This window comes from Lipomyces chichibuensis (genome assembly GCF_038497645.1).
Source record: "Lipomyces chichibuensis strain CBS 12929 unplaced genomic scaffold V1513scaffold_75, whole genome shotgun sequence".
Classification (NCBI taxonomy): Eukaryota; Fungi; Ascomycota; class Lipomycetes; order Lipomycetales; family Lipomycetaceae; genus Lipomyces; species Lipomyces chichibuensis.
Genome location: NW_027117527.1, coordinates 1 through 15,965, shown reverse-complemented (window position 1 = coordinate 15,965; position 15,965 = coordinate 1). Strand labels below are relative to the sequence as shown.

Here is a 15,965-nt window from a genome sequence, read left to right as displayed (position 1 = left end):
TCTGAACCTTAATCCCAGTGCCGAATGGGTGCGTACTTACCAGACCGATGGACGTAAATCGAGGAATGCCAATTTATCCAAACGCCACGCCCAACTCAGAACATAGTCATCATATTTCAACGAGAAGTCACCAATAACAGCAGGCACATGGCGGACAGAGAATCAAATCTCTCAATAGAAGAGACAAACAGACGACGGATCGAAATGGGACTCCGCCCAATTCCAGTTCCCGATGACGCGCTTGGAATGAAGAGCAAACTTCTTTCCAAAGAGGACGCAACTGGTGTATGCCAAGACGAATCCTCGCTCTCTCTAGAAGAGACGAACAAACTGAGGATATCGCTCGGCTTGCGACCTATTCCCGTTCCAGGTGATGAGGGAATGGGAGCATCGTCTACGGCTGCGCCGGCTCCAGATTCAGATGAACTAGCATTGGCGAACTGGCGCGCGAAGTACGAAACAGAGAAGAAATCCGCTGAACTCGAGGCGACACGCAGACGTATTCAGAAAGCTAAGGAACGTATCGAAAGATTGAAATACCTTGATGGTCGATCATTAGGGGAGCAAGACGAAGACAATGTCGATGATGTGCGGAAATGGGTCAAACGGTCTAAAAAGAAAGTCAAGATCTCCATTCCTGAGGATGACGATGAGCAGGAAGAGATGAAGCAGTATACCGCCGAAGATTTGAAGGGGCTGAAAGTAGGGCATAGTTTGGAAGATATAATGGATGGCGAGGACGTGATTTTGACGTTAAAAGATCGCAATGTGTTGGACGAAGGCGGTATGTATTATGAACAATACCAAAGTTAGGATTTGGCTAATATATGCAGAGGACGAATTGGTTTCACTGGCACTCGAAGAACACGCCAAAGCAGCTGAAAATATTGAAAACAGAAAGCGCAAGGGTCGCTACACAGGTTTCGAAGACGAGGATGCGCTCGGCGAAAAGAAAGGTATCCTCTCGCGCTACGACGAAGATGATGAATCAAATAAGAAGTTCTTCACTCTGGATTCCGAAGTGATTTCGGTTGGCGATGTCAGTTCCGAGAAGCAAAAGAAATTAGACGCAATGAATCCCGGAAAAGTTAAGGTGTCGCTAGAAGTTGATCTGCCGCCGATAGGGATAATTCAAGATTCAAGCGATTACATGCCTGCCGAACAGATCAAAATTAAGAAACCCAAGAAATCAAAAAAATCAAAAAACAGTCGCAAACGTGCTGCAGAAGAGGACGAGGAAGATGGTCGGAATCAGGACGCAGAGATGATGGATTACCAACCTGACGTTATTGAAGACGACGACGAAGATTTGCAGGCTCTGCTGTCCAAACAGAGGCGGTCATTGCAGAAGAAACGGAAGGGGCAATTTCTGACGCCGGAGATGTTGGCACAGACAATCCGAGATAACAGTACGGAAGGCACGCCAGCGCCTGAGACGGATGAAAGCGGTTTGGTTATTGACGACATGACGGAGTTTGTGGGCAACGTGGGAAATTCGATAGCTGCAGAGGAGGAAGAAGAACGCGAGCGAAAGGAAAGATTAGCGAACTCTCGACGATCAGCTACAACGCCGGTTAAGTTCGAATCCGAAGATGTCGCTATGGCAGACGACCACGATGAAGAACAAATTAAGCCAGAGCACGAAAACGAGGGCGACGGTGAAGTTAGTACTACAGGACTGGAGGGAGAACCTGTGCTTTCTTCCATCGGTCTCGGCGCAACTCTGTCTATGCTACGATCGCGCGGTTTGCTCAAGACACCTGACGAACAGGATCTCGAACGGCAACGAATTCAGCGCGATAACATGAAATGGCGGGTATCAATGGCGCAACACAAGGCCCGATCCGAGCTCGAGCTAAGGGCGCAGCGTGAAGCTGATCGCAAGTCCGGCAAATACGATAAACTGACGCAGAAGGAGCGCGAGGAGGCCGCGCAGCGGGAGAACCAGATGCGACAGCTTGTGGAGGCTCGGGAGGCGCAGAAGCGGTTCAAGGACTACAAACCGGAAATAAAGATCGAATATAAAGACGAGTTTGGACGCGTCATGGGTCAAAAGGAGGCATTTAAGCATTTGTCGCATCAGTTCCATGGTAAAGGATCTGGAAAGGGTAAGACAGAGAAACGGTTAAAGAAGATCGAAGATGAGAGAAAGAAAGAAAGCTCGTCGTTGTTTAGTTAAGCGCGTTTGTATTTGTACGATAGCAGCCAGGTGGGCGTATTAATGTTTGCAAAGAGGTAATACGCCTAGTATTTTTTTTTGGTTTTCGCGGATAATGCCATTGTTTACATAGATCCATTCCGAGCGATAAGTCGGACATTTGGTCGAGATGCGAGTCGACTATATCCCGGCATTCGTTTCAGGTATGTTCATCGTACTGTCAGGACAAACAGACAACTGGCGCAGATGATGAAAAGGTTGCTGTAATAAAGAAAAGTGGTATAGCGGCACCAGCTCTTACATTAAAAATCGAACCTATGCTTGCATATCTCAAAATTTACTAGCGCAAATGTAACTGCAAATGTGTATTATTTTCTGATACAGCAAATATGATACCAAGTGTGTCCGACCTAAATTATTGTACTCTTTATAAACCCTCCTCCCTAGCCGAAAACACAGATACACTTGTCAATAGGATTTTAGTGTGATATGGTCTACTTTGTGACTGCATGGATGGACTCAGCCAGGCGCCTACCTAGTGTTAGAACATTTGCCACGCGATTTCAATAAAATTAACATACTTAACGTTCTTGGTCGTGATGCCGGCAACGGAGATTCGTCCATCACGGGTCATGTAAACGGAGTATTCAGTTCGAAGGGTGTCGACCTGCTCAGGAGTCAAGCCAGTGTAGCAGAACATGCCAATCTGGGAGGTTATGTGGGACCAGTTACGCGTGGAGCCGAGCTCCTCGAGATGCTGCTTGAGCAAATGCCTCATTTTGATAATGCGTTCGGCCATGTCTTTGACCTCCACTAGCCACTGCTTGTACAGCCCCTCATCGCCGAGAACTTCGGCTGCGATGCGAGCGCCGTGGATTGGCGGGTTTGAGTACATCGGTCGGACGATGATCTTTAGCTGGGAGTCGACGCGCTTCTTCTCCTCGGCGGAATCAACGACCATCGAGAACGCGCCTACACGCTCACCGTAGAGACCCATATTCTTTGCGAAACTCTGGGAGAGTACGAGCTGGTGGCCTTGCTCGACAAAGTATCTCAGGGCATACGCGTCCCTGTCTGTGTCGCCGGATGCGAAGCCCTGATACGCCATGTCGAAGAATACAAAGTGGTCGCGCTTCTTCACGATCTCGCTGATTTTTTGCCATTGTTCTGGAGTGGGATCAACACCGGTCGGATTGTGCGCACACACGTGCAAAAGAATGATAGAGTTCACAGGAGCAGCCTCAATGTCTTCAAGCACGCCGTCAAGATCAAGGCTGATAGTAGACTTATCGTAATAACGGTATGATTTGACCTCGAAACCAGAGTCGCGGAAGACAGCGCCATGATTAGCCCAGGTAGGCGTTGGCACGTAAATTGTTTTGTTGTAGGGATACCACTTTGCAAGGAACTCACCGCCAATTCGAAGCGCGCCGGTGCCCGAGATGGATTGTGTGATGACAACACGGTCTTCCTGGAGAGCAGGGCAAGATGGCGAGTAAGCGAGTTGGGCGGCAAGTTTTGTGAAAGCGGGCACACCGGTAATGCCAGCGTACTCCTTGTCAAGGAGCTGGGTAAGTAACCTCAGCTCCGCCTCTTTCACTGACGACAGGACATAAGGCTGGCCGGCGTCATCTCGGTAGGCACCAACACCTTACTGCGGGTGAGCACAACTGCCGATATAGATAAACATAAATGTAAAAACAACGCATACCCAAGTTGATCTTTTCATCGAACTTATCGGCTTTGAAGGCTTCGGTGATGCCTGTGGAGATTAGTGAGCAATTTACGACACGACATGGCGACGACACACATCGATACGATACGACACGAGACAATTCTCATCTCACATGCTCTTACAACTGAATGTCGTCCGCCATCACCAAATGTTTCCAGCTTACCGAGAATAGCATCGGGAGGACCAAGCGGAACCTTTGACCACTAGAAAAGGCGGCCATCAGTACATTGTTCTTTGATTGCAAATTTAAGGTGGTGTAGGTCTATAATAATGCCTGTCGCGACAGGCCTCGGTGAACAAGAAAAAAATTCCCCGACGCGCTCAGATCAGGCTACCAGCACACGATGCGAAGACTGTGTCTGGCATTTGAAACGAATGCAGAGTAGTGACCGCGGGGGGGGGAGAGCCGAATTCAGGGAGGACTAGTAGAAAGCAGACTTACGGCGGAGATCGCTCTAAGGCCTGAGATAGAACCGGCAGATCGTAGTGCGGTCGCGGCGGTAGAAGTGAACAGTGTTCTGGCAGCGCAGGCTGAGCGGCGGGCAAGAGCAGAGGCCATGGCTATGCGGCGGATAGCGAGTGGAGACGAACACGAGAGGACAGAAGTGTGCGGAAGGAGAGAAGGTGAATACTTGTATTATGTGGAATGTCAAGCAGGGCCCACGAGAGGAAAGAGTAAACCGGGGAGTTTTACCCGGCCTGACTAGAGTTAAATTCGGAATGCGCGGGGAAGCACTAATAAGTCAGCTCATCGCGTGTTAATTTTCGTCTATATGCCCATCTCAATTTATCTTATCACCACTACTTTGTGATCTCCGCGAACCCGGCTCTTGTTTTCCGTCGAGCCGGTTAACGTTGAAAATATTCTTTGTGTCGTAGGGCAGTCCTGTGTGACGACCGTATGTCGAATCTTCCGTACGCCGGTTCCAGTCTCTTCAGTTACAGGCCTAGTTTGACCAGGTTCAATCCTTCTGAAGCATATAATATTACCTGATAGTCAAACTCTTTGTCTCTTCGTCATTACTGCATCGAATGGCCGTTAATCTTGAAGTGTCACCCGTAGAACAAGTATCCTCTATATGAGAACATGGGCCGATGGGCTCAAGCACATAAAGTTGCCTTCTCTTATATTGCATCTCTGAATTTATCATTTTATCACTATTCAAGCTTCAATCTTGTTCGTCGGGGGTCAAGCTACAACGATTGTTATATTTAAGCCGGACAACTGGATTTCGGACTGCACGTGCCGGTCGACCGAGTCTTGAGTCTTGACACATCTGATGCGGCGCGCGACTCAGCCTCGAGTCGACTCGCACCAACTAAAATAATTTTGTAGACACAATCAGTACATCGTCTGCAGGTTGAACATCCTTCAGGTTTTTTGACTCATCCGCCAGCATTAAGAAGGAAAGATAATTATGCACGTATCGGCGGACACTGTAAAGCTACTAGCAACTGGTGCGCTCGGGTTCGCGCTTGGTGCGGCTATGTTTGGTGTCATTAGGCCGATTGCATGGGGATCTGAACGGAAATTGATAGTTGCCGATGGTGATAGCGACTATGAGACTGACAGCGAGGATGAAAGTGATGCTGGAAATTCCTCTCTTGCTGACTTGTTTACTGAACATAAGATGGTATGTTTGCAATGGTGGCGATGAAACGAAGAAAAAAAAATTAACTGCCAATAGATCCTGGTAGTTCGGACGGACCTTCAAATGACTAAGGGTAAGGCAGCAGCCCAATGCTGCCATGCGACCCTAGGCTGCTACAAAAAAGCAATTAGACGCCATCCGGCTGTCGTCAAAGTCTGGGAACGCAGCGGACAACCCAAGATCACGGTCCAAACCAAAGGCGAAGAGTCACTGTTGATTCTGCAAGCTCAGGCAGAGAGCGTCGGCATCAACCACTGCTTGGTGCGTGATGCCGGGCGAACCCAAATCGCGGCCGGATCTTCTACGGTTTTGGGATTGGGCCCTGCGCCCAAGCATAAGTTGGATCAGATTACGGGTGATTTGAAGTTATATTAGACAGATATACGTATGTACAATAGTTTGATGGGGTGTGTAAGATAGATTGCATATATTCACACATATTTTAAAGCAATTATCCACTAGGCTGTCTAAACATTCTAGAAAAGACCTCCAAAGAATCGGCGCTTTATGTCCGGGTGCGTCACACCACGCGCACTGCTCACAAACATCCTTGGAAAATGTAGCTGCATGAACTTTACAATAGGAGGCGTTATCGCCGCCGCCAAGGGTAACCGTATGAAAATCAAGCTTTTGTGGATCCCGTACGCGATCGCTGCCTCGGTCAGTAGCGACGGTTTGTGCTGGGGCGACGAATGATTCTCTGTTTCCGTCGAAGAATGCTCCCGCCGTTCTAATGTCGTTTGTAAGTTCAGGTCGTAAACCACGCAAGAAAGAGCATACTTACCAGGCAATTTAATCCCAATAGACTGCAATACCTCCTTCACGGACTGGGTTATGGGCTTGAAATATTCAGATACAGTGTCCTCTAACTCTGAAATTTTCTCCTGTCCGAGTGTATGTACAACTGCAAAGCACACTGGAAAATCTAGCAGCGACAAGCCGAGGTAAATATACACGACCGATATTCCGTACTTTTTCGACAACCGTTTCAAGTATCCCTCTTTCTTTTCAAGCTTGGCCGTCTGCGCCTGTTGTGGCCTCGGCATATCTGGCGAAGTCGAATTGAATCGGCGGGGCTGCTTCAACATTAATTGTCGCGAGAATCGTGTCCGCGCAGACGAAAACACCGACGAGAGCTTGAAGAGCGTCCGCGATGATTTTGTTGCTAAAAATACCGAGTTAGGCGACGTACCGCCTGATGACAGCGCACGTCTGTAGAAGAGTGGGAGAAAGCTCGAGGCAGATGAATGCAGCACGCGGGCCGATGCCCGTTTTGCTGCTATTGAGTACATCGAACGGTTCCAGAAAACAACACAACAGAGACAATCGTAGGGATCTGCGGTGAAGATGGTTAGTTACGCTGTTGTTCTAAGTAAATGGCAGAAATGCAAGGCTGACGCTGACGCAGTTGCCTAAATCACAGAATATGATCGACAGAGTTCCCCATCTGACGCTTACCATTCACTATCCAAAAATTGAATTGCAGTAGTTCACACCAGATCGTGCAGCTTGTCCAATTATAATCGAAGACTCCGTACGTTCTCAGGTGCCACTGCGAAGATGTGCGTGGGATCCGTAAAAATTCGGTACCTTCGAGAAACGATGGTTGTATAGCCACAGACAAAAGCAGTAAATGAGGGTTATTGCGGAGCACAAATAATTGTAGGGTTTTGTGAGGGATCTGAGATTGAATGACTGGGACGGCCATCCGGATCATCGGCTGACCTAGTTTTGCTAGCCGACAGCGCTTTCTGATTGAGAGCATACACAAGGCGGGAGCCGGGTAAACCGGTGTTGGAAAACCCGTCTCTACTTGCATCGAACCCGGTCCTCGGCGCAAATGGGCAATAATAATAATTACTTCCGCACTCGTTCTGCCAATTAATTTCCAGCTCTTCCGGTTTTCGCTCTCCCCATCGTCGTTTGTGCTGACTGTCGATCTTTTCTTTTCTGTGCGATACGCTTTGTTCTACGTGTTTCTGCCGGTCAGGAAAAGTCCAGGGTGCGGATAGATCTCAGAATCTCTGCGCAGCGGCTGCATTCACTAACTCAGAGTAAGCTGCCCGTACAGACGTTCGCCGATCACACGAGCACGAATATCCGGAGTCTGCAAGCAGTAGTAATGCAGATATGACTCCAGCATCGAGTATATCATCAAATGGAATGCCAGCCTCCAAGACGAGTGTCAGAAATTCGACTATTACGCCGACGCTGCTAGAGTCGTCCAATGGCGATGACGTCGGTCAGGAAGGATTGCGGGTAGCAAAGGCATATGACGTGGAACGGACGCACTCATCTGACTACATTCTCAGAAGCGGATTTGCTGGTGGTTTGGCAGGGTGCGCTGTATGTTACCAAAATTATATTAAACTCCTATATGGATTCAGGGTACTAACGTTCATCGGCGCTCGACAGGCCAAAAGCATAATCGCACCACTAGACCGTGTGAAAATTCTTTTCCAAACGTCCAGCCCCGAATTTGCCAAATATTCTGGTACACGACTGGGCGTCTGGCGTGCGGCACACAAGATCTACAGCCAAAATGGCATTTTGGGTCTATTCCAAGGCCACTCTGCCACGCTCTTGCGTATATTCCCGTACGCTGCTATCAAATTCGTCGTGTACGAGCAGGTTCGATCGGTTTTGATATCCAGGCCGGAGCAAGAAACAAATGTCCGGCGGGTACTGTCCGGGTCGTTGGCTGGCGTCTCCTCCGTCTTCTTCACATACCCACTAGAACTGATTCGAGTGCGACTTGCGTACGAGACGCGGAAAGACCAGCGCGCGAGTTTCGTGCGTATATGTACGCAGATTTTAAACGAGGGTAGACCTGCCCCTTCTTCTACCTCGGGCGGAAGAAGGATTCGGAATTTGCGGGGCTTACATAATTTTTACCGCGGCTTTTCGCCTACCGTTCTCGGCATGCTCCCATACGCTGGCGTCTCGTTCTGGACGCACGATACAATCCACGATATATTTCGATCACAGCTACTGGCGCCATACGCCGTCGCGGACGGCTCTTTGTCGTCGGACCGTCATGTGCCGTTAACCGTCTGGGCGCAACTGACGGCCGGCGGGCTGGCGGGTATGGTGTCGCAGACAGCGAGTTATCCGCTCGAAGTAGTTCGGCGGCGGATGCAAGTCGGCGGGACGTTGAAGGAGAAGAAGTTTCCTGGTATTTGGACGACGGCGCGGGTGATTTGGTTCGAACATGGATTTAGAGGGTTCTTTGTTGGGTTGACGATTGGTTACATCAAGGTATGTTTTAATGGGTGTCTGGAGTTTTGGAATTTGGTGAGCAGTACTTATGGTTAGCAGGTCATTCCGATGGTGTCGTGCTCGTTTTTTGTGTACGAGCGCATGAAAATAGTACTCGGTATATAGTCATTTCTTCCACACAGATAGAGATTCAATAGACCGATCTTATCCGCTGATGAAATTACTCGTGTACAACTTGTCACGTTGCATATCGCACTCGTTTCAGATTATATGCGTAATGATTCTCGCACATGCATGGCGTTGGGCATTTTCGATTGGACATTATTAATTTTATTTGTTTTTATAAATGCAGCTGGATGAAGATTGGAATATGTATGGTTCTTGCTTTTGAATTAAAACACACCCCGGTTAATTTGCATTGTACGTTGGTTTTTTGACATATTGCGTGGCCGCTGGTTTAGGTTGGTGTAGTTCATAAAAGCGGCGATATGTATATATGTTATTTATAACATAATCTATGAGTGGATGATGTGTCTGTGCCGCATAATTTTCGGCGGAATAAACGATGTAGGTATCTGACGAGGTAGCGTTAGTTTTACGCAAGAAATTCACATGATGCGGTCCCCTGAACAACGCGTTTGCAATTATTGACTGAAATGCCAACCTCCGCGGGCCCCCCTTCCGCCGTTCAAGCAATTCAGATGCAAGCGATGTACTGTTGTTTGGCAAGGTGTCTTGTCAACATTACCGTGACGAGCGATAATGCTTGACTTCTGACTGGATTCTGGGCAGTCCGAGTGACCGAACTCCACCGCCAGTGGCAGGAAATCGCGCAAGCTGACACTGGAGACTATGGGAAGCCTTTCTTTTCGGGTATAACTGTGTTCGGGCTGGAGCCTTCATTTAGTTAGACTCAATCCCTGACTCTCGTAATGTGCATGATTGTGTGAGCTGTCAGTGTTTTAGGCGAGTACGAGACCCTTTGTTGATACGGAAACTCGGTTGTGCGGAAAGTATTGCAGTATAAGTGGACTCTGTTCATCAATAATTCAATTGGTAGTGATTAAGGCATGAAATAATGAGTGCAAAAGAATAACGAGTCAAGTCTTCTCGGAGCTCTTTTTGGAGCGTCATCCCAGAGGTAATGGCATCGTCGTCCTTAGAGCATATAGTAGCTGAGAGATACCAGAATGTTGTGCTGAACTAGTGTATCTTCTCATATCGTAATCATTGCATTCCATTTGTTGTCCAAGGTAGACATGAGTTTTGTTGACGGATATATGCGCAGTCGTCTTTCGAAGGTTGAGGAGGAGGACATGGACAAGCAAGGTGTCGAGCAGTACAATGTCGATATCCACTGAAGCAAGCTTGCCCATACTGGATTGTGTACATAGAGAACAGGTGCTCATCAATATCCCTCCTTCCCAGCAGCACGCAATCATTCCTGAATCTAGAATATCATGTCTGAGTACGTCGTGACAATACCATGACATATATCGTTCATAGAAATGTACGCCGGTTTGGGTATGCCGCACTGTCGCTGTAGCGAATAAATATTCAAATTATTTGCTAAATTGATCTATTTAAAGACAGCTATACATTGTGCAATTGGGTTGTGAGTGGGTTATGGGTGGTTTGAAGACCACGTGCTCGCTAAAAAGAAGTCTAAGACAAGCTGTCGAGGAGAGATTTCATAGTCTCGAAGGCTGCCTGGCTCTGGCTCTGGCTTTGGCCTCGTCTGAGCTTACCATCCAGAGCCGCTGGCTGCTAAGTACACGATACAGCACGGCACAAAACTATTTCCCTCGTAGAAATTAATGCACGGATCCGCAAGGAGGATGTACTCTTTAGATATGACTCTAACCTTCAGTCGTCAATGTAAGTGAGTTATGCACGCAGCTTTACTTCCGCTAAACAACCACCACACGGCTTTTCCGGTCGTGCACCGGATAAATCTTATTCAGGTAGTCCAGGACCGGTTGGGCTGACTAGTGTAAGTATTGTGTTTTATTTGTGCATAACTAACGCGCGGAACTAAAGGAAGGAATGTAAACGTTATGCAGAATGACGGAAAAGAAGGTTGGGTACGGGTACCAGAAACGCTCAGCCACATCCGTTGTCAATCCAAGAAAGATAGCAACCAGATTACTTTTTTCTTTCCAAAATGCACGCTGCACAAATGATGCAGATACCTTATTCTTCGGCCTACTCCGTTCTTCTTTGTTTATCCATTAATTGTTTGTCGAATTTTTTTTAAAATTAATTTTTGCTGATCACATCACCATCATCATCATCATCAATCAGCGAAATATTCTCCAATTTATAGACACATTGTCAATATAGCCATGGTTTTTTTTTTGTTACGCTCGCACCGCATGAACATAATCATTAACGAACAACTCATCGCACAGACCAACCGGCTAATTTCTGTCCTAACCGCAATCAATATTGTATGAATCATTGTGTTTTTTAATTGTACTTTTTCAGGTGCCAAATACATCTAGAGATACTCAATGATTCCCTCTAGTTATACAGTAAATCCTTTTATGTTCCATACCTTATTTGCAAAATGGTGACGCGGCAACTTATTTCTTATCGACGCGGACCGCGAAATTGCCCCCTGCGGCGGAAACGCTGGGTCTTACTTCGGCAGTACTCCGCTAGTGCGCCGCAATCACGGGAAACACAAAGAAAAATTACATTTACCACTCTTTTTACTTATGGGCTGAAGGTAAATAAAAAAAACGGAAAAACGGCTGCCTGAATGGGCTTGCCGTGGGGCTCTCTTCTCTCTCTTTTAATGCGACGGTCCGAGAAAAGCCAAAAATATGGTTTTTTTTTATCTGACTTTGGTGGCCATTGTTACCTCCGGACAAAAAATCTGATATTCTGAGCTTAAACTCCGTTTTGAAGTTCAGTCCTGAGCAGTTTTTTTTAATTTCAGACTCATTGTCGAAATTAAGAATGCGGCGCCAGAGGTAGAGTTCGATATGGTTGTTACCTCAGGTCGACTTCGTCAATATGGATTAATACGCCGCTTTCCAAACTTTCATACCATGGTACTTTGTAGTGTTGCATTGAAGGCTTGGTTCAATACATGACCATTAATATTAACTATAAAATACATAGTAAGTCACGGCACTTATATCTCGCCTGACAATACATTAACGTACAAAAATGACAAAGTAATAAATAAAGAGCAATAGAGTAATCTACATTCGTCAGGCTAATATAAATAAAGACAACTAAAACTACATGTCAATACTCCGTATTAATCCAAATCATCGACTGCGTTTTTTACCGTCGCCATGTTAAGACATTAATTAGCAGTATGTAACAACTATAAAAGAAAAAGAGAAAATCCCAAAGAAAACTGTGACAAAAGAAGAAAACTTTAAAAGTGCAATCCCGTCTACCGTAGTGTGTACACCTACTCCCACAAAATCATCCCAAATCTTTGTTTGGTTTCATTCCAAAGATTATCTTTATCCATATATTGAAATATCAGATGATATGTATAAAATGTGTTGTGCTCTAAAGAAAACCCACTGTTTGTGTGTGTATGGAACCCCGCAATCAAATCTCTCCTCTTCGAACTGAGCAGAGATAACTTATTGATATTGTGCGTAAGGGTCAGGATACGGATAACCCTGTGGATGCAGTGGCATCGGTGCGCTGTGATGCGCCGCCTGCTGAGCAGGCGCAAGTTGTTGTCCAGGCTGTCCGGGCGCGCCAGATGTGGCAGTCGTTTGCTGTTGCTGTTGCTGTTGCTGTTGCTGTTGCTGTTGTGGTTGTGGTTGCTGATGTTGCTGCTGCTGCCCCCGAGCATCGGCCTCCGCCTTCCGACGAGATTCCTCCTCTTTTTTCCGTGCCTTCCACTCCTTACGGGTCTCCTTGAACTCCTCCGGCGTCCGCTTGGGCCCGTGATTCTGCATCGTGACGTGAGCGTTGAGATGATTGAGTGTACCATACGCCTTCTCGCAGCCCTGCCATCCGCACTTGTAAATCCGCTCAATTTCTTCATATCGTCGTCGCGGTCGCTTTTGTTGCGCCGCGCCAGGAAGAGGGACAAATGAGTAGACGGTGTTGCCAGGGAACTCACCAACGCGACCGCCGCGTCTCAGGCGGTTATCCCCAGCGCGAGGAATGCCTAGTGTGCCCATTGGTGGCCCAGCACCAACTGGGACCGCGTGCGGTGGAAACGCGCTCGACACAGGTGGATACCATTCTGCCCGCCAGGCGGCGGTGGCCGCGCTAGGTGGGTAGCCTTGGTATCCTGCGAGAGAAACAGAGGGGTCGGTCGCGTAGCCATTCGCGGGCACGCGAGTGTGGTCGACGGCTGTGGCCGCGTAGCGTGGGTCGGTTGGATATGGACGCGCGAGGTATGCGGGTGCCTGAGTGTATTGGCGGGCGGCGGCAGCGGTAGCGGCATCGGTGGAGGTCTCGTACTGACCGGTTGGCGCGTAATGTTGGCGGCTCGCGACAGTCGCGTTGCCGTCCTGGCCATCGTACGGCATGGAATGAGCCTGCGTAGAGGTGCCGTTGTATGAACCAAATGATGTCGATTGTGAGTCGCGACCGTCCATTGTTGCGGTAGTTGCTAAGTAGGATTGTCGGGCTGCGGATGTCGCGGACGAGGAGTCGAAAGAATGTATACTCTGCGATGAAGAGGCCGGTGGAAAGGTAGATAGCATGCCGTGTTCAAACGTCTAAATTAGGTTGTTAGCACACCGTGTTGTTGAATTATGATATGAATCCCGCGCGAGCTCGATCCAACAAAACTAGACAGATAACACAACAATGCAAGGAAAATAACACATCAAGCATATCATGATTAATTTCATATCTGAACTCAGTCGAGAAGCAGAAATAAATTGGAAAACAAAAAAGAATGGGTAGTATTACACTGTTGCTCTAGAACTGCGGAGCCCAAACAAACACGGACAACTCAACCATGTGGCTCTGGTTTACAAGACTTGTGGGCAGAATCGGCGACGGAAGTAATTGTGACGTCGACAGTGCAGAGAAGTGGATGGATGGTGATAAAAAGGAGAGGGTGTAGGAGCGTGAATCAGATTTGAACCGAGAGAGAAGTGAAGCGTCGGGATGGATGATGCCTAGTAGATGTTAGGGAGAAAGGGCAGGAATATACGCATCAAATGCATGGGTTGGGTGTTGTGTGGCGCGATGGAAGGCAACTGGGACTCGTTGGCCACCACACATAAAACATCATCACTGCTGCGCCGTCGCCCGAACTCAGTCTTCGTACCTAATTATTCATACTCCTGCTAGCTCGCCCTCCACAACAAATACTACAAATTCCACTAGGTCTACAGTACGGCCCCTGCCTCCTCTTTATATCAGTTTAATTCCTACTCTAGACTGGCACGATAAAAACGAATAGTGAAGCGCATGGCCGGAAGAAAGGGAACTAAATAAGGTTTTGTCTGCACGCTAGCTCAGCACTTTTCTAGGCGCTAACGAAGGCTAGCATTACCTAGCGCAATAAAAATTTCCGTATATTGCCTAGTGCAACCTCTCCCGACTTCGCTTAAGTTGACACGTCCAAAATACTATTTCCTTCGTACCAACCCGTACCCAGGCACAGTTTCCGCTTCTTGTTCCTGTGGCCGTGCAGATACTTCCGGACGCTCATCCGGCAGTTGAACGGCTGACAAATGACACACACTGCCTGCAACCACCGTCCCCACGGCGAATACCTACGATAATATTGTCGAGTCAACATTTGTTATGTATTTAATATTTTGATAGTTTAAAGATGCGCAGAAAGCGGAGGCGGCGATTTATTGTTATTGTTGTTATTGTTGTTGTTGTTGTTGTTGTTGTTGTTGTTGTTGTTGTTGTTGTTGTTGTTGTGGTGGTGTCTAGCACTGATATTTCCGCCCGGACGGGAGCTAAAGCAGAGACTTTTATATTGAGTTGCAGTAGTAAACGTGTCAATGCGGTGGAAAACTTGAACCGCGACCGCTCGGTGGACCCTGGCCGCACCAAATATCCGCACCGCACACTGGACATAATAATGATTAAATATGTTGATGGCCCCCGCTTCCGCTCCCGAGTCCGACTGCCTACCAACAAGGTTGTGACAATAGGATCCAAAATTTATCAATCATTCTCCTCCTTTCACACGGACGTAACGATAGTGACATATATTGCACAGGCGTTTCAGAATTTGTATATCTAAATGGATGCAAGAAAGAAACCCAATAAACTATTTGAAGTAGCGGTCAATGAGTCAAATGCCTGTAGACTCGTACAGGTCGTACTAGTTCGTCGCTGTTTTGAATATCTGATCCGAAACAGCAGCTAATTGCTTCTATTGCTTTGCTAGTCGTTGTTTGTCATGACTATCCGATTTCTCTAGGATTCCGCGAATTTGTACCCGCATATCTAGCTGTCGAACTCGATGATGATGGACGATAATCACGATTCAGCCAATCACAAGTGAATGCAAGCAGTACTTATCCGTAGCCGCGACGACAATCTAAATATCAGTGAGCGATCGGTCGTCCTGACATAAAATATTTGGTGGTCCCCAGGACAGTCTTATCAAAATGGCGACTCGTTCAAATCCAACGCGACAACTGCTTCAAGTTCAGTCCCTATAGATGTCGAGTGAAAATGCTACAGTCTTCTAGTCCAATTTACCAGATCCACGTAATACAAAGCGCAGGCTTATTTCAAGGTCATCCATGCTGCGGTTGAATAAGCAAATACAAAATGTAAAACGGGCTGTCACGCCGTCGGCCTTGGCCATCATCGCAGAGCCGCACTATTGTGTCCACGAAGGGGGGCTGGCCGATATCGCTCACTGCATACGTCATTTCATATGAGCCGCTTGTGGACCGCCGCTGAGGCTCTGACCCACTCCGTCGAAACCCTGGGACAATCTCCATATCAAGAAAAGCAAGATCACCGTTAATAAATTACCAGGGCATTTGTTAGCATTGCGGTAATCCCATAGGAGAGTACCTGTAGTTTCAATATATAGTTCACTATGCATATCAATTGATTTCCACATGTTTCTACTTACGATAAGACCCCTGGAATTGAGAGTGCAAGCCTGAAATTTACGCTTTTTTATATAGGGATAATATCAAAAATGCCACTGAAAAGTTTGGTAATATCAAAAATGCCATCGGGCCACGTACCAGTCGTACCCTTATATGCACCGACCAAA

The 15,965-nt window shown here is 47.4% G+C and overlaps 6 protein-coding genes across 6 annotated transcripts; 3 read left to right on the top strand and 3 right to left on the bottom strand.

The window, feature by feature from the left end:
• Positions 1-12: 12 nt before the first annotated feature.
• V1513DRAFT_421524 (SART-1 protein) lies at positions 13-2,524 on the top strand. Its single transcript, XM_066895960.1, has 2 exons — positions 13-784; positions 834-2,524. The coding sequence occupies exons 1-2, from the start codon at positions 148-150 to the stop codon at positions 2,177-2,179; spliced, it is 1,983 nt and encodes a 660-aa protein (XP_066750560.1). The 5' UTR covers positions 13-147; the 3' UTR covers positions 2,180-2,524.
• V1513DRAFT_454491 (pyridoxal phosphate-dependent transferase) lies at positions 2,420-4,941 on the bottom strand. Its single transcript, XM_066899390.1, has 5 exons — positions 4,336-4,941; positions 4,057-4,096; positions 3,870-3,920; positions 2,740-3,808; positions 2,420-2,689 (listed from the first exon to the last, which is right to left on the bottom strand). Exons 1-5 carry the CDS (start codon positions 4,450-4,452, stop codon positions 2,653-2,655), a joined length of 1,314 nt encoding a protein of 437 aa, XP_066750559.1. The 5' UTR covers positions 4,453-4,941; the 3' UTR covers positions 2,420-2,652.
• Positions 4,942-5,380: 439 nt separating this feature from the next.
• On the top strand, positions 5,381-5,920 carry V1513DRAFT_386155 (peptidyl-tRNA hydrolase PTH2-domain-containing protein; the record flags this gene model as incomplete). The annotated part of the gene is made up of 2 exons (XM_066895237.1): positions 5,381-5,527; positions 5,582-5,920. The coding sequence occupies 2 exons, from the start codon at positions 5,381-5,383 to the stop codon at positions 5,918-5,920; spliced, it is 486 nt and encodes a 161-aa protein (XP_066750558.1).
• On the bottom strand, positions 5,900-7,115 carry V1513DRAFT_454484 (uncharacterized protein). The gene is made up of 3 exons (XM_066899389.1): positions 7,004-7,115; positions 6,330-6,881; positions 5,900-6,275 (listed from the first exon to the last, which is right to left on the bottom strand). Exons 2-3 carry the CDS (start codon positions 6,835-6,837, stop codon positions 6,022-6,024), a joined length of 762 nt encoding a protein of 253 aa, XP_066750557.1. The 5' UTR covers positions 6,838-6,881; positions 7,004-7,115; the 3' UTR covers positions 5,900-6,021.
• A 560-nt stretch (positions 7,116-7,675) lies between these two features.
• On the top strand, positions 7,676-8,929 carry V1513DRAFT_434336 (mitochondrial carrier domain-containing protein; the record flags this gene model as incomplete). Its single annotated transcript, XM_066896465.1, has 3 exons — positions 7,676-7,884; positions 7,933-8,803; positions 8,864-8,929. The coding sequence occupies 3 exons, from the start codon at positions 7,676-7,678 to the stop codon at positions 8,927-8,929; spliced, it is 1,146 nt and encodes a 381-aa protein (XP_066750556.1).
• Positions 8,930-12,375: 3,446 nt separating this feature from the next.
• Positions 12,376-13,458, bottom strand: V1513DRAFT_428200 (uncharacterized protein; the record flags this gene model as incomplete). Its single annotated transcript, XM_066896265.1, has 1 exon — positions 12,376-13,458. The coding sequence occupies one exon, from the start codon at positions 13,456-13,458 to the stop codon at positions 12,376-12,378; it is 1,083 nt and encodes a 360-aa protein (XP_066750555.1).
• Positions 13,459-15,965: the final 2,507 nt, after the last annotated feature.